The sequence below is a fragment of the Brassica napus genome, chromosome C3, assembly GCF_020379485.1.
Source record: "Brassica napus cultivar Da-Ae chromosome C3, Da-Ae, whole genome shotgun sequence".
Taxonomy (NCBI): Eukaryota; Viridiplantae; Streptophyta; class Magnoliopsida; order Brassicales; family Brassicaceae; genus Brassica; species Brassica napus.
This window is the reverse complement of record NC_063446.1, coordinates 26,850,813-26,876,080: the sequence shown is the minus strand read 5'-3', so window position 1 is coordinate 26,876,080 and position 25,268 is coordinate 26,850,813. Positions and strand designations below refer to the sequence as shown.

The window sequence follows — 25,268 nt, the reverse complement described above, 5'->3', positions numbered from 1 at the left end:
GAATTACATGAATGTGAACAGGTTTGGGAGACTAAATACAGCAACGAGGTACTACCGAAAATAAAATGTATCCCCGGAATTATTTGGGTTGATTAATGAGTCACTATTGAAGCCACGTGTGCATTAATTGTGTTAAGTTTTTGAGACAACGTTTGCAAGATAAGGCTTAACTAGGCAGACTATTAGCTAGATATAACAATACTCATTGGCAATTGGCACAATACTCACCTTCATTCGCAAAATGAACACCTTCAACTGTGCTGCTTGTGGAGTATACAAGGAGAAGATGAATATGTACGGATGTCTGCAATGCAATTTCTTTGTTCACAGAAACTGTATCTATTTACCAAAGGTCATAAAGCTCACCAGTCACCGACATCGCTTGTTTCAAACTTTTCAAGTTCTTGATTTTAAGAACTGCCGAATATGTGATAAACCGGTTGTTTATGAATGTGGAGGATATATTTGTATTGACAAGTCGTGTGATTATAAACTACATTCATATTGTGCAACACGTACGTAAAGCAACCGGGCCTCATGGTCTGGTGGTAAAGGAACCTTGGCTGAGGTGCCCGCCATCACGACTTCGAGCCCCGGCCACAGCGGATTTAACATCCCTTCCGTTGGGGCGCTGGACCCCCTACGGGGGGATAGTTGGGAATGTGGCTGCCCAGATACCAGAGTTATCAAAAAAAAAAAAAAAAAAAAAACGTACGTAAAGAGATTTGGGATGGCAAAGATATGGAACGAGAACCTGAAGGAATTGATAATTCTGAAGATATTGCGTCGTCAGTCGTCACCATTGGTGGAGGTAGATGACAAGACTAGCCGCCACTTTAGTCATCAACATGACCTGATGGCACTTTGCGTCAATAATGAAGTGGACGATGGACGAGTATGTCAAGCATGCATCCTTCTCATTGACTTTGCTAGTTTCTTGGGTTGTAAAGAATGTGATTTTGCACTCCATGACAGTTGTGTAAGTCTTCCTCGGAAGATGGAGAACACTCGCTCCACCGCCATCCGCTAACCCTAGAGGTAAACCTTAAACGTGATGAAAATCAAAGACGGGTTCCTCAGTTGTTCTAAATGTGGACGTGAATCATGTGGTTTCATGTATCGCTGCGCTACCAAGAAGAATGTGACTTTAAAATGTATACAAAGTGTTCTTCCCTTTCTGATCCATTGAACAATGGAGCACACAAACACCCTCGACAGCGGGGAAAATGTTTCAAATGCAGCTTCCATTTGAAATCAAAAAGTGCAACTCCGGTGTTGGTAAAATGCAAGTTTGACACTCATCCACTTACCGTACATTATTCTCAGTTATTCCCAAGGACAAGGTGGGCGTTGAATTATAAAGTATGTGAAGTAATAATAAACTACCAGGAATGTATCCAACAGGATTTGTCGGCCGATATATCACAGATGTCACTGTATCAGCCAAGACAAACTGGTTTTCAAGAATAAGAGAGATGATGTGTCTTTTTGTTCTATCGAATGTATTACCTCTTCATCGAAAACCCTATCTGCCATGAAAAACTGATTCTCAAGAATACTCTCTCTTTATGTTCTATCAACTTTATTATTACCTCTCTATCCAAAACCCATGTGAAATATTTAGACCAAGCCTCTGGGATGTTTTGATTGCTTGGGAAAAATCAGATAACGTTAATTATTCTCCTAGTCCTTGTGTATAAAGTTCGTATCTTGTTGACTAGCAGAAACTGTACATATTGACATAAATAAAAGCTATCTTTTCTTCCAAATTTCATTTCTAATTAACCATAAGCATTGACCCAAAAAAATAACCATAAGCCATGGTGTATTAGTAAGTTCTCTCTTCTGGCATGCAAGTCCCTCTCATGGTGTATAAAAAATTAACAACCAATTAAGTCCTGAAATCATGAGGAAGCATATCTACAGGTACGAGGAATGCGCTTTTTGAACAGATTTTAAGTTAAATTTGTTATAAGAAATTAGCAACCAATTAATTTACTTTTATTGCAAGCAATCTTAAAGCCAATGATACCATCTTCACACAAGGTTGAATTCTCTATAAATATAACGAATGTCGTTGTCTATAAATAAAGGTTCAAGTTTCTTAATAATCAAAAAACGAACCCGTATGGAAGACCTCCAAAATCATTTTTTCATCATCAACACCTTTTTGAAACGTCTCGTCCACCACAAAATTATATTTCTTATCGTTCTGTTAAAAATTGCATTATTTGTGAATAAGTATTCCAATTGGGTCTACGCATGTTCATTGTTGTGTTTGTGATTTTTGATTTCACATAGGATGTTCGACCATATATATTATTGGAGTCCAATCAGACAATAAATCGTCCAGAGACACCTAACCATACGCTCATCTTCATTCGCAAAATGAACTCCTTCAACTGTGCTGCTTGTGGAGAGATATACAAGGACAAGATGAATATGTATGGATGTTTGCCATGCAGTTTCTTTGTTCACAAAAGCTGTATCTATTTACCAAAGGTAATAAAGCTTACTCGTCACTCACGTCGTATGTTTCATACTTTTCAAGTTCTTGATAAGAAAAAATGTCGAATATGTTATCAACCGCTTCTTTATGAATATGGAGTGGAGGATATATTTGTACCCACAAGTCGTGTGGTTATACGCTACATTCATACTTTGCAACGGATAAAGAGGTTTGGGATGGCAAAGATGTTGAACAAGAACCTAAAGAAGTTAGTAGTTCTGTAGATGTTGCGTCGTCCTCGTTGGTGGAGGTAGATGACAAGACTAGCCGTCACTTTAGTCATCACCATGACCTGATGAGAATTCGCGTCAACGATGAAGTGGAAGATGGAGGGGTATGTCAAGCATGCATCCTTCCCATTGAGTTCAATAGTTTCTTGGGCTGTAAAGAATGTGATTTTTCACTTCACGACACTTATGCAAGTCTTCATCGGAAGATGGAACACACGTTCCACCGCCATCCGCTAAACCTAGAAGTGAACTTCATGAACATCAAAGAAGGGTTCTTCTGTTGTTCTAAATGTGGACGAGCGTCGTGTGGCTTCATGTATCGGTCCTACGAAAAAGATTGTAAGTTTACAATGGATGCTAGGTGTGCTTCCCTTTCTGCTCCATTGTCCAATAAAGCGCACGAACACCGTCTCCATCTAACAGACAGTGGTGCACGTTGTAACCAATGCGACTTCACTTTGAAACGAAAACGCGCAACTCTGCCGGTTTTGGTAAAGTACAAATATGGCCCTCATCCCCTTACCCTAGGTTTTGCTGAATCAATCAGGTGGTCAGTGTTGAGTTGCATAATATGTGAAGTAAAAATAGAAGATGACTACCCGTATTGCATGGGTCTCTACCCGAGTGACCAGGATCTCTATGGATGCACTGAATGCAAAACCGTTATATGTGTTGAATGCGCAATAGGTAAATACCCATATCTGAAACCTGGCATTACGATCAATGTGAAGGGTTTTGAGATTGAGACTGCATCCAATAGCAGTCTTTCTCGGCCGATGTGTCTTGCATGTCACAACATCTGCCGAGACAAACTGGTTTTCAAGTATAAGAGAGATGCTTTCTTTTTCTGTTCTATCAAGTGTATTATATCTTCATCTAAAACCTTATCTGCCAAGACAAGCTGATTCTCAAGAATCCTCTCTCTTTCTGTATTATTACGCTTGGGAAAAATCAGGTAACGTTGATAAATCTCCTAGTGCCTTGTGTATGTACAAAAATGTATTATTATTTCTTCGTCCTTTTAGTTTCTTGTGAATAAAATCTGTATCTTGTTGACAAAAAAAAAGAATAAGTATGTACTGATGACATGAATAAAAGCTTACTTTTGAAGGAGATATAAGCAGAACACCAGAGGCCCATACCGCAACTGAAGTAGTGAAGCCCAAGATGACTTATGCACAAGCTGTAACGTGCTCCCAACGGTCAGATACAAAAGCCAGAACAGAGGTGCAAGCTGTATGTACGGTAAAGCAAGGCACAGCTACCCTTGGTCTCCACATGCGCAAAGACTCGGTTATGCAACTCTCTGCGTTCTGTGACAGTGACTGGGCTGGCTGCAAGGAAACGAGAAGGTCTACAACTGGTTTCTGCACATTACTTGGTCCCAACTTGATCTCTTGGTCAGCAAAGAGGCAACCGACGGTTTCCAGATCCTCCACTGAAGCGGAATACAGAGCTCTTGGAGCAACTGCACAGGAGATCACTTGGATTTCGTTTCTACTCAGAGACATTGGACTGCATCAGCCTCAGTCGACACTGCTTCTCTGTGATAATCTATCAGCTGTGTACTTGAGCACTAATCCGGCGATGCACAAACGCTCGAAACACTTTGACACCGATTATCACTATATAAGGGAGCAAGTAGCTTTGGGACTAATCGAGACAAGACACATCCCAGCTACTCTACAGATTGCAGACATATTCACTAAGTCTCTAGCGAGGAAAGCCTTTGAAGAGTTAAGGTTCAAACTTGGTGTTGATGTTGCCCCCACCACAAGTTTGAGAGGGAATGAAGGAGATATAAGCAGAACACCAGAGGTCCATACCGCAATTGAAGTAGTGAAGCCCAAGATGACTTATACACAAGCTGTAACGTGCTCCCAACGGTCAGATACAAAAGCCAGAACAGAGGTGCAAGCTGTATGTACTGTAAAGCAAGGCACGCTCCTACCAGACCGGTTTGAAATACTCTTGTCACTATGTGAAGAGTAAAGTAAAAGAAAGGCAGCTGTGTAGATAAGAGCAAGAGAAGATCTAGAGTATTCTGAGCTTTCTATAAAAGCGTATGTATCCCCTTTTTGTAGGGTTAACCTTTGAGATAATAACAAGAGAAAGTTTCATTATTTACGTTATCTTTCACAACTTTGCTTTCAAATTTCATTTCTAATTTACCATAAACCGAATACCCAATATTATAAGATAAAGTACGAAATCACAACCTTATGGAAATAAACTAGTAAGTTCTGTTGTCTTCCTGTAAGGCCTTCCCGTTGTATCAAATGGCAAAATAAGTCTCTCTGCCTCAATGGCCAATACAAGCCAACAACTACTTCTAATCTCACTGCTAACAAAAGTTTCCTATGGAGACTCAGAGAAAAATCGCTGACATTCAGTTCATTCTCCTAATCAATGAGCTCGCAATGTCGAATCTAAAATTTCATCGTATTTTCAGATTTTTTGGTAGTTGGTGGGAGGGGGGGGGGGGGGGGGTGGGGGGAGATTTGCATCACATACATGAATCCTTGACGTATATGATTCATCCTCCTCCACATTGACTATCTCCACATCTTTTAGGAAAAGAAGCATCATACATTGGTATCTCCATGATGGAGACGGTTCCCAAGCTGCTCAATGACACCAATATATGCTTCCGTCTTAGTCTTTACAAAAAACCCTCATACCTGTACAGAGAACATACACAGAGCACCAGTTCACAAAAAAAAATAGATAAGATGTGGAATGCAACATCAGAATCAAAACAGTGGTAACATCAACACGAATGGGAACAACATAGTAGTCGGCGCAACATCAGAATCGAATAACATAATTGCATTGAAACAAGCACATAACGAACAGAGAGCTTCAGTTAGAACGACGAAGCAACAAACATTGTAGTTGGCGCAACATCAAAATCGAAGCAACATAAAGCAACCTCGAAACAGCTTCAAACCATTAGAAACGAAACCCTGATCATCGATTCAAGAGAGAGAGAGCTTACCTTTGGTAAGCATCGCCATCTTTGTTCCTTTGATAAGTTTAGTGGATGAACAAGTCCGTTTGGAGTTTGATCAATGAAGAAAAAAGCTAGTTCTTCTTATATAGACTTATCGTGTAAACCAAACTTCTATTTATAAATTATAAAAATTTATAAATTTCCATATAAATCAACTTTCATGGGATTTTTTTGCTACAAAAAAACAGATTTGGCTATTTAAGAACATTATGAAAACTTAAGCGATGTGAAAAACTATCTACGATTATCTTTGATAATTTCGTTTGTGTCGGTAAGCAAATGGAAGGTAAAACTTTTTGATACCCAAATAATATAACACTAGGATAAGACCCGCGCCTTGCGCGGGATTAAGTTATTATTTTTATTATATTTTGGAGAATGAAACAATAGTTTGGCTTCATTTGGATTACGGGTGTTCAACCCGGATATCAGGTTAGTTTCGGTTCGGTTCGGTTTTTTTCGGTATTTGGTTAGTAAAATATAACTACTATTCTAAATCAATATTTACTTTGACTTTAGTCTTTCACATACTTTTGAAAGATTTCAACTGGACGACTAAATTGATCAGCCAATCTTGTTGCTTTAAATCATTAGTGTTTATATATATATATATTATTTAGTTTGAATATTTATTAAATAAAAATTCATATGCGTTATATTTTATGATCATTTGTAACTTATTATAACAAAAAAATAATCTATTGATCACAAAATTTTCAGAGTGGGAATATTCAAATTTCTAATAATATATAGACATTTTGAAAAATTCAAATATAACATATAAGAAAAAATATAAATGTTTTTATTATATATTTAATGTGATTTTTTAATATCTTTCAATAATATAAAATTAAAAAAAAGAACTAAGACACAAAAATTGTTATCAAATATTTATTATTCATAATAATTAATTTTCATATATACGTTAATCATATTAGGTAATTTCGTAGCTTCTAATTAAGGAAAGTGCAAAAAAAATTTTGGTAGATTATTTATCAATTAGATAGTTAGTTTAATAAAAAATATAATGTAAGTCAAGATGGACCAACCTATTTTTCTAAGAATAGTATATTTTATATAGTCATTTATTAAATGAGAATTTATATTTTTTTTTTTTTTGACAGCAAAGAATTTACAGACTCATGATGACTCTGTAAACCAAATCGGTAACTCCGCATCCATGTGAACGACAAAGGACGATTGTTTCCTAGCACTGCGTGCTAGACTATCTGCCCGAAGATTCGCTGTCCGAGGTACATGAACTATATCAGAGTTGAGGAAACTTCCTTTGAGAAGCTTTATGTCCTCCAAATAGCTTTCGAATGCTGGCCATTCTTCTGGTTCCGAAACCATCTTCACCAATTGAGAACAATCCGTTGCAAACGTTACCTGAAACTGTCTTAAATTCTTCATACATTCCATTGCCCAAATCAACGCCTCTATCTCCGAATGAAGGGGTGAAAGACATGCCCTTACATTCCTTGCCCCTAGCAGCCCATCAAACCCTGGTAAAGTACTATACCAGCCTTGTCCTGAGAACGTATCCTTATCCTTCCATGAACCATCCATAAAACACCATCGACCTTGTGTCACTAGGGGAACATTGATCGGTACCGAAAGCCCTCTCGTTGGGTCATTTCCCACCTGTGCTTCTGCCCAAAGTGATGATTCTATTAAGAATTTATAGCCGGAAATGAGAATTTATAATCATACAGTTCTATGATCATTCATATCATTTTATAACTGAATATTTAAATAATCGATAACAAAAATTTCAATGTGAAATCTTTAATAAGTTTATAATTTATAAATGTTTTTGAAAATTCATTGAAAGTTTTAATATTAAAATATTTATGTAATCTTATGGTATATAGTATAATCTATATATATATATATATAAATATATATGTTTTATTATTAAATGATATTTTTTACTCATATGGTTTTAAAATAATGTGTATCTTCTTATAATATTAAATAAAAGTTCATATTAATACAATTTTATGATCATTTGTAACTTATTATGACAAAAAAAATAATCTATTGATCACAAAATTTTCAGAGTGGGGATATTCAAATTTCTAATAATTTATAGACGTTTTGAAAAATTCATAATATAACATATAAGAAAAATTATAAATGTTTTTATTATATATTTAATGTGATTTTTAAATATATTTTAATAATACAAAATTAAAAAAAGAACTAAGATACAAAAATTGTTATCAAATATTTATTATTCATTATAATTAATTTTCACATATACGTTAATCATATTAGGTAATTTCGTAGTTTTTATTTAAGGAAAGTGCAAAATATTTTTTGGTACGTTATTTATCAATTCGATAGTTAGTTTAATAAAAAGTGTAATATAAGTTAAGATGAACCAACCTATTTTTCTAGGAATAGTATATTTTGTATAGTTATTTATTAAATAAGAATTTATAATCATACAGTTCTATGATCGTTCATATCGTTTTATAACAAAATATTTAAATCATCGATAACAAAATTTTCAATCTGAAATCTTTAATAAATTTATAATTTATAAATGTTCTTGAAAATTCATTGAAAGTTTTAATATTAAAATATTTATGTAATCTTATGGTATATAGTGTTTAATATATATATATATATATATATTTTTTATTATTAAATGATATTTTTTACTCATATGGTTTTAAAATCATGTGTATCTTCTTATAATAAAAATGTTAAACCAATTGATCATTAATTTTTAACATAATAATTTTAATAGTTTTAGTCATTTATTGTCGTTTTTAAATATTCAAAATATAACATATACGAAAAAATCTAAATTTTATTTTTATAGCTAATTTGATTGTTTAATTTATTTTAATAATATAAAATTAAACAAAAAATGATGGAGGAGATATACATTGTTATCAAATCTTTATTATTAAACTCATTAATTGTCATATATATATTAGTCATTTATGGTAATTCCGTAGGTTTTATTTAAGGAAAGAAAATATCATATCATATCATTATATCATATAGTTTGACCAACTTATGTATCTAACAACATATAAAAATCGAATGTGGACCTACTTATTTTTCAATTGAATGTAATTGACTACCTAATTGAGTGCCACCTATGCATTGGGGCCTCTTTTAATTAATACAAAATTGAGGTTACATCTTTTCAAATGTTCTTCAATTAATATATAAGGGATGTTAGACAAATTCATTGCATAAAACAATTAATGCATGCATTAGAACCACACCATTGGTTTTTTGAACTTAAATTTATTAAATTGTTCTTCTATACTTACATTTACTATCTGTATTCCAGACAAGAGGATCGTAGAAGAAGTAACATTCCAATCGTAACCAGATCGTAACATCCAAATAAGTTAAAAATCGATTTTCTCGCTAAATTACCATCCGTCAACATAAAAAATTAACAAAAACAGAGCGTCAGCTTAACACAGAGAGAGAGAACGACGAAGCAAGCAACCAACATAGAAGCAGCATCGAAACAAAGCAACATCATAATCGAAACCGAAAAGGGAGATCGTAACATCAAAATCGAAGAAAATATTGATTTTCCCGCCAAATTACACAGTGTCACATAGATAGCTTAGCTTAACGACGAAGCAATATGTTTAAGTTTATCAGACATTACCTTCTTCTAAGTTCTTCACCATCTTTATTGTCACTGTGATCTAAGCTGAAATTGGCGAAATAGCTTACGTTATAATTCTTTTTATATAGGATTGGTGTTTATGCCCTCTTCCTCAAGTGTCACCACAACCTTCAAGTGTCGTTCTTCATAGTGTCCAATTCTTAGATATAAAGAAACCGTAGACCATTAAACTATTAAGCATATAGTAAATAAAACAAGTAAACCTTTTTGAAACAGAGTGTGAAAGAAGTTCACCAATTGGTCACATAAACAAGTATAATAGAAAACCGGTTTACCTTGATTGTTTAATATATAAGCAAATTGTCACTAGCAATATTCAAAAATATGGTCTTGAACATACACATAATTAGTGTGGCTATAGGATACATATATTGATGATTTCATTATCATTAATTACAAGGTAAAATGACGATCCAAAATGATTTCTATTGATTGAACGAACAACTAAAATATTCTGCATCTTTAGATATTAGAGACAAATTGCTTCTCAATAAACAAAAATGAAAGTAAACAATCTATTGTTGAATATAAAGGTTTAACAGCACTAATCAATAAAAATGTAAGTTTTTTTTTTTTTTTTTTTTTTGTCACGGGCGGTCTCCGGAATCCCAGAGGACTCGAACCCAGGTGCCTTGGGATCCAGTTCACTCTAGTGTTACCACTAGGCTATTCTGTCCCGGCTAATGAGTTTTATTTAACATATATTGCTTTAAGTTAATTAACATTCCTAATATTAGATTAATGAGTTTTATTTAACATATATTGCTTTAATTCTAGTAGCTGCCATTGTTATTCTTTTTATTTGTTAACCGGGGGGGGGGGGGGGGGGGGGGGTGCTCGGATTAAGTAGCGGTGGCTCTGCAGCTTTGAATGGTTCTTTATGTTGTTCTGCATGGCGAGTGGATGGTGATGATGATAAGTTAGAGGATGGTTTGAAGCAAGGCCGAGCTAACTGTAATGCTATTCAACCGGGGCAGACTTGTTATCTACCGAATGATATTAAGAGTCATATGCTTCTTTTGCTTACAATGATTACTACCAGAAGATGAAGAGTGTAAGTAGGTGGGACTTGCGACTTTGATGGTACTTTTATCACACTACTATTCGAGATCCTAGTAAGTTTTCTCATACTCACTAATCAAGTTTATCACGTTGGTTCCTTGTGTAACTCGATTGCGTTTGCATTTTGCAAGCTATAGAACATGTGCATATACGGGAAGCCAGGTAACTAACGATTTGAGCCTTGTCTTCTAAACGTTTTGAAAACGCATATCTTTTTCTGAACTCTTTGAAATCTTTTTCCTTTTATCTCAGCTTAAACGCAACCGGAGGAGACTTTCCTCCAACTGTGTTAGGACATGCGAGTCCTATTAGGAGGGAACGCAAACGCGCTGATCCTCTCCATCTACCATCTTCCCTTCTTTCCACTGTTAGCTCTCACACTGCTACTACAACTGTAACAACTTCAGCCCTCACCGTGTTTTGTAGAACGTGGACAAACACGCGGTTGTGGATTTTTAAAGTAATTTATTAACAATGACAGAAACAAATGAAAGAAAGATTACATATTTGGACCGATTTTTAAAAATGATAAAAAATAATTCATCCATTATAAAAAGATCCATGTTTTCAAAAAAAAAAAGTATTAACTAATAGTAAATTGTAAACCTCAAAAAAAAATGTAAACGTCAAAAAACATTAAAATTTTGTGGGCTAAAAGTTATGGAAAATAATTAATTAAAAAAATTAATATAATGGTAATCAAAACTTAATATCTTTTTTTGTGAAAATGGTAAAATATATATATATATATATATTTTTAAACAGAGAGTGTTCAGTGATTAAAGATATTGTAAACAAATAGTGAAATAGTGGGGTCAATTTGTCAAGCATGAAAACATTATGGACCTAATAAGAAATAAGATACTGTTGTTAAGGTTAGTCAATAGTCAACAGTGTGTGTATCTCTTTCCTTTTTTATGTTCTTCTTCTGCTCATTTTTGCTTTTATTTTATTTTATTAAATCGCAAATATTTAAGAGCTGGCATCTGAACATCTCTCTCTTTCAATCAAAATCTCGTCTTTCGATTCCTTCAATTCCCTCAAAAACCGAAACCCTAATTCTCATCTCATTGGATCGGGTCTCTTTTGAGGATCAGTCGTGGGGAGGATGGCTCGGCAAATGACGTCATCTCAGTTCCACAAATCAAAGACTCTCGACAACAAATACGTAAGCTTTCGATTCTGGGTCTTGAAGTTTGATGATAGCTCAGCTTTTGGGTTCGAAATTGGTTCAAAGATGAAACCTTTTTGATAAAAAGGTTGAAACTTTTTGGTTGGTTTAGATGTTGGGAGATGAAATTGGGAAAGGAGCTTATGGAAGAGTGTATAAAGGATTGGACTTGGAGAATGGAGACTTTGTGGCTATTAAACAAGTATCTTTGGAGAATATTGTTCAAGAGGATCTCAACACTATCATGGTTTTGTTGCTGTTACCTATCTATCTTGCTTATTTGTTTTGTCTTGGTGTATCCTTACTAACTGACTTGGATCCTTTTGGTGTTACATGTGGGTGATTCTGTATTCACCAGCAAGAGATTGATTTGTTGAAGGTAGCTTCTTTCTTCTGTATTATAATTTTAACATTGAATAGGAATGTAGTAAAGCTAACTTGTTAAAAAGTTGGGATCTTGTTAAGTATCTGTGAACTTACATCAAAATGAACCACCTTCTGAATTTGGCTTTTTTTTTTCCTTCATTAATGCCGTTGCTGCAGTCGTGCTCTAAGAGAGTATCCACAATCAATCTTCCGTTTCAAATTCTTTAGTTTTAACTTTGACTAGGCTTGTATAAAGTTGGGATCTTGATGTTAAATATCTGTGAATTTACATCAGATTAACCACCTTCTGAATATGGCTTTTTTCCTTCATTAATGGTTATGCTGCTAAAGATGTAGTCTTATTCTAAGATGATGTTTCATTGCAGAACTTGAACCATAAGAACATTGTCAAGTACCTTGGGTCTTCAAAGACAAAGACTCACCTTCACATTATTCTGGAGTAAGTAGCTTCTTATGTGTGTTTATGTTGGTTCTCGCTGAACTATGGTCTGGAAACTCAAGGTTTAAAAATGTGTGTTGCAGGTACGTTGAGAATGGCTCTCTTGCAAACATTATTAAACCAAATAAGTTTGGACCTTTCCCCGAATCGTTGGTTGCTGTTTACATTGCTCAGGTCTGTATATATCTTTTTCTACTGGAGTTTTGAGTTTCTTTATGCCTTGTGTACTCACTAGTGAATACAGGTCCTGGAAGGTTTGGTATATCTGCATGAGCAGGGTGTCATACACCGTGACATCAAGGGTGCAAATATCCTGACGACAAAAGAGGTATGCTTTTTGTACCTTACGGATTGTGTTAGTTATTAGATCAGTTGTATTCTCGGATGCATAAGATCCTTCTAGGCTATTCTTCCTTAGATATATACTTTAACTCTTTCATTCTTCAGGGTCTTGTGAAGCTTGCTGACTTTGGAGTTGCCACTAAACTAAACGAGGCTGATGTTAACACTCACTCAGTGGTTGGAACTCCTTACTGGATGGCTCCTGAGGTACATCTATTCTTCATCACCATATTCTGTATAGGTTAACTTACATTTGTAGTAAATTTTTGGAAGTCTGCTTTGTTGTTGTTTTTGGCGGATGCATATTGTTTTCCTAATTTGCAAAATTTTTACCTGATTATGTGTGGATGCTCAATTTGTGTTTCAGGTTATTGAAATGTCTGGAGTCTGTGCTGCTTCAGACATTTGGAGTGTGGGATGCACTGTTATCGAACTTCTTACATGTGTGCCTCCTTACTATGATCTGCAACCGATGCCAGCTCTCTTTCGTATTGTTCAGGTTTGGCAACATTTAATGAGTTTGTGTTAGTTAATGAATAAAATTTAGGTCTCTTCCTGGTTCCTTTTTTCTTATGATTTCTTGCTGTTAATAACTTATTTCCTTAAAAAAAAAATGCAAAAGCTGTTAGCCAACAAGTGACAAACTATTTTCCTTTTTCTGGTTCAATGTTAGGATGATAACCCTCCTATTCCGGATAGTCTTTCACCAGATATCACAGACTTCCTACGACAGTGCTTCAAGAAGGTATAGTTTAATGGACCAATGTTTAATCATTTCTGATTTACTTAATATCTAGTATGTACATCTGAATTGTATCTTGCATATTACAGGATTCCAGGCAGAGGCCTGATGCAAAGACATTGCTCTCTCACCCTTGGATACGGTTCTCTAAACGAGCATTGCAGTCTTCACTACGGCATAGTGGAACCATAAAGTTAGAACTTTTCTTTTTTCAGAGAATATTTCAAAACATATCATCTTTGTCATCTTGGGGAACGCTAGTGTTAGTTGCTTCCGCTGGAAATGATTTTCTTTGGCACTGCATCCTTTGCAGATATATGAAGGAAGCTGCTACAAGTTCAGAGAAAGATGATGAAGGTAGTCAAGATGTAACTGAAAGCCTTTCAGAAGAAAAAGCTGGGATGTCAAAATCTGTAAGCTTTCTCAACTCTAACTTACCATCAGTCATTCTCCGGAAGATTCAATTAAAGAATTCTAGAGATGAACAGGAGAACGCATTACAGCTAGAGATGAACTTTGTTAAGGTTACTGATCTGGTGCTTTTTTTTTTTTGTCCAGGACTCGAAAAGCAAATTACCTCTGGTAGGGGTGGCGAGTTTTAGGTCTGAGAAAGATCCATCATCAGCCAGTGATCCTGGTGAAGAAGGAGCGGAGAATTCAGAAGCTGATTTTAGTTCAGATCAAGTTCCTACGTTGTCTATGCATGAGAAACCTTCTCTTCAAAGCTCTTCGGATGTGAAGGGGAGCTCTGAAGATGAATCAGAGTTTCCCGGGAAATCTGAACATGATGATATATCTGAAAATCTTGAAACGGAATCTTCTAAAGCTGGAAAAAATAGTTTAGAAAAGCAGGTTGGAAAAGATTCTTCCATCCAGGTGAACAAGCCATCGCATAGTTTTGACCAGAAAGGTGAAGATCATAGGCTTCGAAAGGTTAGTTGTGTTGTTACCTCATTATTTTCCTAGTCCTTTAATATGGTCAATCACGAGGGATTATACTGTGTTTTGTGTTGATTGATAAGTTCATCGCTCTTTACTGATAAAAAAGAAAACAGTTTGCTGGGCTTGTACTGTGTTTTATACCTTTTTTGGCGAACTCTACATTCTTATGCATAGAGGCTTCTATAATGAGAGAGGTTTTGTTTGTTGTTAGGACTTAGATTTTGTCTTTACAAGATTATTATGGTGAATGGTGTGCTCAGTCTAAACGCTCTATGTGAAGAAATATGTTTAGGTTGTTGATAGCTGCCTTGTACAGAGTTGAAGACTTGCAATCTGACTAAATATGTTTTGCTTGTTATTTCTATCTCAAAGGCTGCGAAGACTCCATCTAGTGTTGGTGGGAATGAACTGACTAGATTTAGTGATCCTCCTGGTGATGCTTCTTTGCATGATTTGTTTCAACCACTGGATAAAGTTCCCGAGGGAAAACATAATGAAGCCTCAACATCAGCGCCTACATCAAATGTCATCCAGGGTGATTCTCCTGTCGCAGATGGTGGAAAGAATGATCTCGCAACAAAACTGAGGGCTACAATTGCTCAGAAGCAAATGGAGGGCGAAACAGGACAATCTAATGATGGTGGTGACCTTTTCCGCTTAATGATGGGTGTTTTGAAAGATGATGTTATTGACATTGATGGCTTGGTATGTTCTCTCTCAAGAATGCAGGTTTGATCGTTCAAGTAGTAATACTGCTAACATATTTTCTATCTTGTTTCGCAGGTATTTGATGAAAAAGTTCCCGCAGAGAATCTTTTTCCTCTGCAGGTACACTTCATTCTCTGAGTATGATATTTTTCAAAATTAAGTGTTCGAGAAAAGCCATTGCTTCTTAACTACGTTTTAGTTGTTTTAATTTATTAGTGAATTCAAATCCTAGTATTTATTGGTTTAAGCTTTTGTAGGCAGTAGAGTTCACCAGATTAGTGAGCTCCTTAAGGCCAGATGAATCAGAAGATGCAATAGTATCTTCTTGTCAGAAACTTGTTGTCATGTTTCGTCAGAGACCTGAGCAGAAGGCAGTGTTTGTGACACAGCATGGTTTCCTCCCTCTAATGGATCTACTCGATATTCCTAAACCTCGAGTATGTTTATTTTTTGTTCTCCTTCATCATTAGTAGTCCTCAGTTCAATGTGATTACTGACTAGCTTATGTTTATGAATCTTTTATGGTGTTTTCAGGTAACATGTTCTGTGCTGCAGCTGATAAACGAAATTATCAAAGATAACACCGACTTCCAGGAAAATGCTTCTCTTGTTGGTCTCGTAAGTTTAACCTTACTTGCTAAGTTGTTGAATTTGGGTAGAGTTGACCAGTTTATTTATTACATCACTTAAGTTTTCATAGTGTTCGCAAATAGCCAACTCTGATTTTTTATTTGTTGTGGCGGAAACAAAATCCCATGAAAATTGATTGTTCTAAGTGATATGGCAGATTCCTTTGGTAATGAGCTTTGCTGGTCCAGAGAGGGATCGTTCTCGAGAAATTCGCAAGGAAGCTGCTTACTTCTTGCAGCAGCTGTGTCAATCTAGGTAATAATAGTCATCAAATATATCTTTGCTCTTTTGTTTTTCTATAAGGTCATAGAGTTGATTTGGTACTTTCTTTACAGCTCATTGACGTTGCAAATGTTCATAGCTTGCCGTGGAATACCAATTCTGGTGGGATTTCTTGAACCAGATTATGCCAAATACAGGTGAGTACTGTCTACTATCTTCTTATGATGCTTGACTACTTTCATCGTATTAAATGCATATATTAATGCGAGATCTATTGATTATTTCATCATAAGGACTTGGAATGTTTCCTTACTTGGGTATGCTTTAGGTTTATTACATGTCCGAGTAGCATCTGATTTTGTCTTTGTATCTGTCTTCTGTCTAATTTTTGTGGTGTGAGCTTCTTCTTTTAAAAAGGCCGATACATTGCATAATGTAGCTCTTTTTCTTATACTTGCTTTTAATCCTTTTAGCCTTTTATGTGCTACTAAATTCTACTGATTTGAGCTTTTCTTTCCAGGGAGATGGTTCACTTAGCTATTGATGGGATGTGGCAGGTATTCAAACTCAAAAAATCCACCCCAAGAAATGACTTCTGCCGCATAGCTGCAAAGAATGGCATTCTCCTTAGGCTAACCAACACACTCTATAGCTTGAATGAGGCAACCCGGCTGGCTTCTATATCAGGGGGCCCATTGAGTGTGGATGGTCTAGCTCCACGACTGCGCTCTGGTCAACTTGACCCTAACAATCCTATATTCAGTCATCATGATGGTTCACTCGGTGTGATTGATCACCCTGATGCGTTGAAAACTAAGCATGTGGGTGGTGAAGAACCTTCTCATGCTTCAACTTCAAACTCTCAAAGATCAGATGTCCATCAACCAGATGGTGATAGGCCTAGATTAAGCAGTGCTGCAGCAGATGGTTTAGGCACAGAACAGCATCGGTTATCTCTCTCTGCTAATAGGACATCGACAGATAAGCTTCAAAAGCTGGCGGAAGGTGCCTCTAATGGTTTTCCTGTTGCTCAGCCAGAACAAGTTAGACCTTTGCTTAGCTTGTTGGAAAAAGAACCTCCTTCAAGACATTATTCTGGTCAACTGGATTATGTTAAGCACATTACTGGCATAGATAGACATGAAAGTAGGTTTCCTCTTCTGCATGGATCAAATGAAAAGAAAAACAACGGAGATCTTGATTTTCTGATGGCTGAATTTACAGGTAAGATTCATAGTTTTTTTAACTCAGCAAGACTGTTCATTTTGTAGGCGCATATATAACTTTTTTTTTGTTCCTATTCTCCAGAGGTCACTGGACGCGGAAAGGAAAATGGAAATCTTGATACTCAGCTTAAATATCCCAGCAAAACAATGGCAAAGAAGGTTGTGGCCAATGAAGGAGTCGCTTCTACGTCCGGGATAGCATCTCAAACAGCATCTGGAGTACTGTCAGGCTCTGGTGTTCTAAACGCTAGACCTGGAAGTGCCACATCATCTGGTTTTCTTGCACATATGGTGTCTACGCAGAGTGCAGATGTTGCTAGGGAATACTTGGAGAAAGTGGCTGATCTGCTTCTTGAATTTGCACGAGCTGATACAACAGTCAAGTCATACATGTGCAGCCAAAGCTTACTCAGTCGTCTCTTCCAGATGTTCAACCGTGTAGAACCTCCTATTCTGTTAAAGGTACTTGAAAACATTATGAAGTTTCATTTTTATTTTCTTATAACGTTTCTGCCTACAGAATCTTCAGGTTGCATGCTTACACTGCCTTGTGATTTTCCAGATACTGGAGTGCACTAATCATTTATCTACTGATCCAAATTGCTTGGAGAATCTTCAACGTGCAGATGCAATTAAGCATTTGATCCCCAACCTTGAGCTTAATGAGGGGAATCTTGTTTATCAGATCCATCATGAGGTTACATCCTTTTCTTGCATTTACTCTATCTGTTGGTTACAGCTTGTTGTCCAGTATGCTATTTGAAAGACTGAAGTGTGATTATTAAAACTATAATTGTATATTGTAGGTGCTTAGTGCTCTATTCAACCTATGCAAGATAAACAAGAGAAGGCAAGAACAAGCAGCTGAAAACGGAATCATACCTCACCTGATGCTTTTCATCATGTCTGATTCTCCTCTAAAACAATATGCACTGCCACTTCTGTGTGATATGGCTCATGCATCTCGGAACTCAAGAGAGCAGCTTAGAGCTCACGGGGGTCTGGACGTTTACCTGAGTCTGCTCGATGATGAATACTGGTCCGTGATAGCCTTGGATTCAATCGCTGTTTGCTTGGCGCAAGACAATGACAACAACCACAAGGTGGAGCAGGCGTTACACAAGAACGAAGCCATTCAGAAGTTAGTTAACTTCTTCCAGAGCTGCCCAGAGAGACACTTTGTGCATATACTGGAGCCATTCTTGAAGATTATAACGTATGCATCTATCCTCTGATAAAGCTAAGTTAGGAGTACACGTGATGTTGCAACTACTTGAGTCTAATCTTTGTCAATCTTGAATATAGGAAATCATCTCGGATCAACAAGACATTAGCTGTAAATGGATTGACTCCGTTGCTTATTTCAAGGCTAGACCATCAGGATGCAATAGCTAGACTTAATCTCCTGAAACTTATCAAGGTAATGAATCACCATACTATTAGTCTTAATACTATTGTGCAAGTTGTGTATTGAGTGTGTGTGGTTTTGATGCTGTGAAATAGGCTGTGTACGAGCACCACCCAAAGCCAAAGCAGCTGATTGTGGAGAACGACCTCCCTCAGAAACTGCAGAATCTGATAGAAGAACGACGTGATGGACAACGTTCAGGAGGCCAAGTTCTGGTGAAGCAAATGGCAACATCTCTACTCAAAGCACTTCACATCAACACAGTCTTGTGAGTCCAAACAAACTCCATTGGGACTGTACATTTACTCCCATTTTCCAAAGAAGGATTCACCCCCAAGTGTGTATATCTTCTTGTTCATTTACCGAATATTTGTAATTGTTATATTAGCTCTCTTTGGGTTTTGTAGTACTTCAGCGTTGATCAACAGATTTGGTTTTGTGATGCTTTCATTAAGCTATACTCGCGTTTACCGTACCTTTAACACATACTGTGTTGGCTAGGTTTGAACCGGATCCGGTCAATGTTTTGCTACTCGTACCGTATTAACTGAAAGTTTATTTCTCCAGATAGATTCTGGCTCCTTCGATAATATTATTTAATTTTAGAAACAGATCATTTGCTTTTATGTTCGTTGCTTCTTGTAGTAATTAAAGTTATTGCTTTAAGTTCACTAATTATTATCAGAATTCTAAGTCCCATCGCGTCTTATGCACTATCTTCTCGGTAATAATATATTAGCCGTGTTCTTTTAGAAGACGCAGACACATGGGTTAGCGATCAAAAATTGAACATCAAAATAAATAAAAAGATGGGAGAAAATTAATTAAGTAGACGCTGCAGTTACTTCCATTAAGGTTTCTGGTGTTGTGACCGACGCTGTAAAAAGTAGCGGCGGTTAGAATGATCGCTGCGATTATTTTTGATAGGCAAAATCACCACCGCCGGTGTCACTTTCCAGATGTGTGAACAAGAAAATAGTTATAAATTGGGTCGTTAGCCGCTGCGTCAGCGTCTTTCAAAAGAACACGGTTATTGTCTTTGCTTTACAATTGAGTTTAGTTTGTTCAATGACACGCATGTTAAAAATTTCTTACCAAGAAACTAGTTGAACAGTTCGCTTTATGCAGATGTGATCCTACAACATTGGAGCGCATCTCTATGGTTAACAAATAACAGAGAGATTTCTCAAGCAGATAGGATCTTTATTTTACGCACAAATAAAATCCTCGAAACTATGCTTTAGAATTAATCTAAAAGCTCCCAAGAAGAACTATGTGCAAAGTCAAGAACAATATATTAAGAATAAAACAAAGAGGAAAAAGGTGCTCATGATTTGAATGAATGGTTGGGAAGTATTTATCCTCAATAAATATTTCAGATTAACGAGATTACATAAACCCATCATCACTGCACCCTTTATCCTCATTGTTGCAAACCATAAAAGGAAAAAAATAACTAAAAATGAATCGAATAAAGGAAAAAACGCAGCTCTGGTCCAGATGGGTATACAACAGAGTTTTTCAAAGCATCTTGGCCTGTTATTGGAGCAGAGTTCATTCTTGCAATCCAGTCGTTCTTTGAAAAAAATTTTCTACCGAAAGGAGTTAATACAACGATCCTAGCTCTAATACCAAAAAACTTTGGAGGCACGTCGAATGAAGGACTACCGGCCTATTTCTTTTTGCAATGTTCTTTATAAAGTCATTTCGAAGATTATTGCTAATCGGCTGAAATGAACTTTACCGGAATTCATTAGTTTGAATCAGTCAGCATTTGTCAAGGATCGGCTACTCCTAGAAAACTTATTGCTTGCAACAAAGCTTGTCAAGGACTACCACAAAAAATCGATATCAAGACGTTGTGCTATCAAGATTGATATATCGAAGGCTTTTGATTCAGTGCAGTGACCGTTTTCAATCAACGTTTTGGAGGCAATGAATTTCCCTCAGAAGTTCATTCACTGGACATCTCTTTGTGTTACCACAGCGTCCTTCTCGGTTCAGGTAAATGGAGAGCTCGCAGGATACTTTCAGAGTAAAAGAGGGCTCAGGCAGGGTTTTGCTTTGTCACCATTTTTTTTTTATATATATGAATGTCCTATCAAAGCTTCTGGATAAAGCAGCCTCTGAGGACAAGGTTGGGTACCATCCTAAGTGTAAAAATCTTGGGCTCACCCACTTGAGTTTCGCAGATGACATAATGGTGTTTACGGACGGGAAAGCTCGATCAATTGAGCATAGTTGAGGTCTTTGACAGATTTGCAGAGGTCTCCGGTCTGAAAATTAGCATGGAGAAATCAACAATCTACTATGCTGGCCAGCATAACATGAATATCCAGACGGTTGAAGCCCAATATCAGTTTGCTTCCGGACAGTTACCAGTTCGATACCTTGGTCTCCCATTACTGACTAAGCGTATGGGACGACAGGACTATCAGCATCTTATAGAGCAAATCAGAAGACGCATTAGCCATTGGACAAACCGCTTCCTATCAATAGCCAGACGACTCCAACTAATTGCTTCGGTTCTTATGAGCATTGCAAACTTCTGGATGTCATTTTTTATCTTACTGGGAGAATGCATTAAAGAAGTTAACAGCATCTGTTCTGCATTCCTGTGGTCAGGCCCTACGCTAAGCTCGAACAAAGCAAAAATTTCTTGGGATATAGTGTGCCTACCTAAACGAGAGCGAGGGTTGGGGCTTCGTCCCTTGAAAGAGGCCAACATGGTAAGCAGTTTGAAGCTCATATGGCGTCTAACATCCCAGCAGGCGTTCCTATGGGTCATGTGGGTTCATACCTATTTGCTACGTAACGGTAACTTCTGGTCTATTAAAGAGAACACATCTTTAGGTTCATGGATATGGCGTAAACTGTTGAAATATAGAGACAAGGCCAAGGTTTTCCACATAATGGAGGTTAGGAATGGTAGATAAACATCCTTTTGGCATGATGTCTGGTCGGATATGGGGTGTCTCTTTGATGTAGTCGGGCCCATGGGGTGTATCGATATGGGTATCAGAGCAATGGCATCAGTGGCCTCTGCTTTTAGCAGGCGCAAGAGGAATCATCGAGTGGATGTGTTCAATCAGATTGAGGTAGCTTTGGAGAATCAGCGTTTAAAGGCTGTTGATGCAGAGGATATTCCTTTGTGGCAACAGAAACAAGGGACCTACAAGAACTTGTTCAACACAAAGAAAACATGGCAACTCGTTCGAGAAGCCTCTCCGGCAGTTTACTGGCACACAAGGGTTTGGTTTCAGCATAGGGGTTTGGTTTCAGCATGCAACACCTAAGTACGCTTTCTGTACATGGCTAGCTCTGCACAACAGGTTAACAACGGGGGATCGTATGCTCACATGGAATTCAAGCATTGATCCAGCTTGTATCTTCTGTCAACATAGTGTGGAAACCCGCAACCATCTATTCTTTGAGTGCGCATATACTATGGCAGCATGGACCACGCTAACACACTCACTTCTTGGTTCACACTTCAGTGCTAATTGGGATAGTTTGATTCTTTTGCTAGTTAGCAACACTCTCGATTGCAGGGTCAGATTTCTGGCGCCTTTTGTTTTTCAAGCAACCATTCACTCTTTGTGGAGGGAAAAGAATGAAAGACGTCATGGCTCAAACCCCATGCCTACTGCACTGCTGGTCAGATTTGTTAACCGCCAAGTGAAGAACAAATGCCTATCCATCGACGCTATGGGAAACAAACAGACTCGAAGCTCTTCTACAGCTATGGTTTGTTTCTCAAGGATAATATGTTTTAGGAAAAGTTTATCTCTTTCAGTTTAGAACACAAACATTACATATGATGTACAAAACCTTTTCTTTGAATAAATTTAACATTCTATTAAAAAAAAAAAAAACGCAGCTCTGGATTTAGGGTTTATTGAGGAGCACGTTACTTATAGGTCTCGCTGTCTGTATCCATGTGGTTTACTCTATGTACTCGGTGTTGGGCTTTTTAGACTCATTAGTCTGTGAGAAGATTTTGTTTTAAGAGTGGGAAATTTCTGGCTATGAAAAGAAACTGAGAAACAAAAATAATAATTTAATGCAAATTCTGATATTTTTAACAGAATTTTAATAAATTTAAATTTGATACCTACATCAAAGAATAGGAAATTATCTATCTTCTTTGATACGAAACATATATACATCTGTACGTTTTTTTTTGTTTTATGCTCTCTTATGTTTCTTTAATTATCATCACTTTTTGGTTGTATATGAGTGTAGCTTCATTTAAATTTCTGGTTATTCTTGTTTGCAGCCAAATGAGAAACCGGCCAAGGTATCGAAAACCGAGACACTTATGGAAAAGAAAGAAGAGAAAAAGGAAATGAAGATTAATGAACATGAGGATTGTGAATACATTAGTGATGTGTTAATCTTTCTTTATACTTAATTTGTTTAAATTAAGAGAATCCGTATATTAGCGACTCAACATACTTTTTGAAAAAGTGCTCTCACTTGTGTTATCTTCTAATTTATGTTCATTTTCACTGTTTAAATTATTAATATAATAATAATCTCAAAAGACTAAATGTTACATTGTGTGCTCTATCACTGCATCAAGCCATTTCTTCATCGATGTTATTGAACTCGTATCATGTTTGCGATGGAAATTGACACACTTTGAATAAGGCCGCTGAAAAGTGATTAATGTTGAATCAAGATTGAGACAGTAGGAAATTCCAGCATATAAAGCTTAACAACAATAAATCAATGAACAGTCTGAAATTTGACCAAATAAATAAACTAAAAAAACATTGAAGATTCAACAAAACTGTCAATTTTTGAATAAGGCCGTTGAACAAGTCGACGATAAGAACTCAAAACAAAACACAAGAAACACTGAGTAGTTTGCAAGATGCCCTTTTAATAGGATTGATATTAGAACATCACTTAGGATTGCAAGATGTTCACAAGTCATGCATTTCTTTCAAGTCGCTCAGACCTAGTGTATGCCTCACTGATTTTTCATAAAGAGATTTTAGTTTCTCCGTGTCTCCAAATCTTTTAGACTCCTTAGTTGCAAAAGAAATGCATGCTCTCTTTATCAAATCCCACAAAAAACTACTTTATCACAATGTTGGTGTAGTTTGAATGCAGTTCCATTTTTGACTGGCTTTTGTTTTATAACCTTTTCAATTATCTAATTTCAATGATTTTTCTATGCCGTCTATTTTAACAATTTAGAATTTTTTAATCACACAAAATAACAAAAAAAAAAGAGTAACTAAAGCAAATTCTCGGTGAAACAACCAAGAATACATCTCCATTCTATAAAAACATCATGCTTGACCAAAACATTATGGTGAATCTACCAAAAATATTTAAAATTGCCGAAACAACCAAAATCAAATAAGAGTGATTCATTTATTTAGTTTTATATAAAATCAAATGCAAAATAGTTCCATATATATGCATTTTTAGTTGCACAATAAATGCTCTCTTTATAACATTCCACAAGAAAACTACTTTATCATGAAATCTTTTTCATTTTTAAGATTCAGATATAAAAATTTATCCGCTACTGCATTACTAGCTACAATGTCCTCGTTCAATTTGAAAATTGAACATTGGTGAATTTTGAATGCAATTGATTTTTAGGACTGTCTTTTGTTTTATAATCTTTCCAATTATCTAATTTACATGAATTAGTGGAGAGCCAGATCGCACCTGCTGGAGCAACTGGTTCGAATCCTTTGGTTACTCAACAAAGCACCAGATCTTTGGATGCTTGTATGAAAAAGGTTTCGGCTACCGCGACAACAAATCCTAGTGATGCTTCATCGTCGTTCTTCCAAGCTCCCACGTGGCAACTGCCACAACAAAGCATGCGGACCCACATTGGCGACGAAGCACCACCCCCCCACAGGGTTATACCAGTAAAGCATACAGTCTTTGGCCGCCAGGAACAAGCCACGGAGATGGGCAGTTGTATGGGGGTTATGCTCATGGTTATGACGATGGTTATGCTGCTGGTTATTCAGATATGCAGAGACATGTTACTGGCAGTGGTGTGCCATACTCCAGTGTACCTTCATCATCAAACTACCCCTCAAATCCTTATAACCCGGTATGATAACTTTCCTACTAATGTAAGCTTTGTCTATTTTTTATTGGCGTAAAAAGTTTCTCCTATCTAGGGTGTGCGCCATCCTTCATCATTCACAGCCTATGGTCCAACCCAAGGTCTGGATGTAATAAGGAGGGGACCTAGAGAAGAGGGGGAAATCAACAATCTACTATGCTGGCCAGCATAACATGAATATCCAGACGGTTCAAGCCCAATATCAGTTTCCTTCCGGACAGTTACCAGTTCGATACCTTGGTCTCCCATTACTGACTAAGCGTATGGGACGACAGGACTATCAACATCTTATAGAGCAAATCAGAAGACGCATTAGCCATTGGACAAACCGCTTCCTATCAATGGCCAGACGACTCCAACTAATTGCTTCGGTTCTTATGAGCATTGCAAACTTCTGGATGTCATCTTTTATCTTACTGGGAGAATGCATTAAAGAAGTTAACAACATCTGTTCTGCATTC

At 36.6% G+C, this 25,268-nt stretch overlaps 1 protein-coding gene and 1 non-coding gene across 2 annotated transcripts; one reads left to right on the top strand and one right to left on the bottom strand.

Annotated features, from left to right (window-relative positions):
• Nucleotides 1-11,388: 11,388 nt before the first annotated feature.
• Nucleotides 11,389-19,271, top strand: LOC106389147 (MAP3K epsilon protein kinase 1). The gene is made up of 24 exons (XM_013829338.3): nucleotides 11,389-11,652; nucleotides 11,768-11,902; nucleotides 12,014-12,034; nucleotides 12,408-12,481; nucleotides 12,565-12,655; nucleotides 12,726-12,809; nucleotides 12,929-13,030; nucleotides 13,191-13,322; nucleotides 13,497-13,568; nucleotides 13,655-13,758; nucleotides 13,879-13,978; nucleotides 14,124-14,498; nucleotides 14,880-15,212; nucleotides 15,291-15,335; nucleotides 15,473-15,652; nucleotides 15,750-15,833; nucleotides 16,003-16,100; nucleotides 16,181-16,264; nucleotides 16,588-17,291; nucleotides 17,376-17,755; nucleotides 17,856-17,990; nucleotides 18,100-18,509; nucleotides 18,599-18,713; nucleotides 18,797-19,271. The coding sequence occupies exons 1-24, from the start codon at nucleotides 11,593-11,595 to the stop codon at nucleotides 18,971-18,973; spliced, it is 4,095 nt and encodes a 1,364-aa protein (XP_013684792.1). The 5' UTR covers nucleotides 11,389-11,592; the 3' UTR covers nucleotides 18,974-19,271.
• A 755-nt stretch (nucleotides 19,272-20,026) lies between these two features.
• LOC125584950 lies at nucleotides 20,027-20,114 on the bottom strand. The gene has a single exon (XR_007321846.1). It is a non-coding gene; the product is annotated as a small nucleolar RNA U30 (small nucleolar RNA).
• Between the last annotated feature and the right edge of the window lie 5,154 nt (nucleotides 20,115-25,268).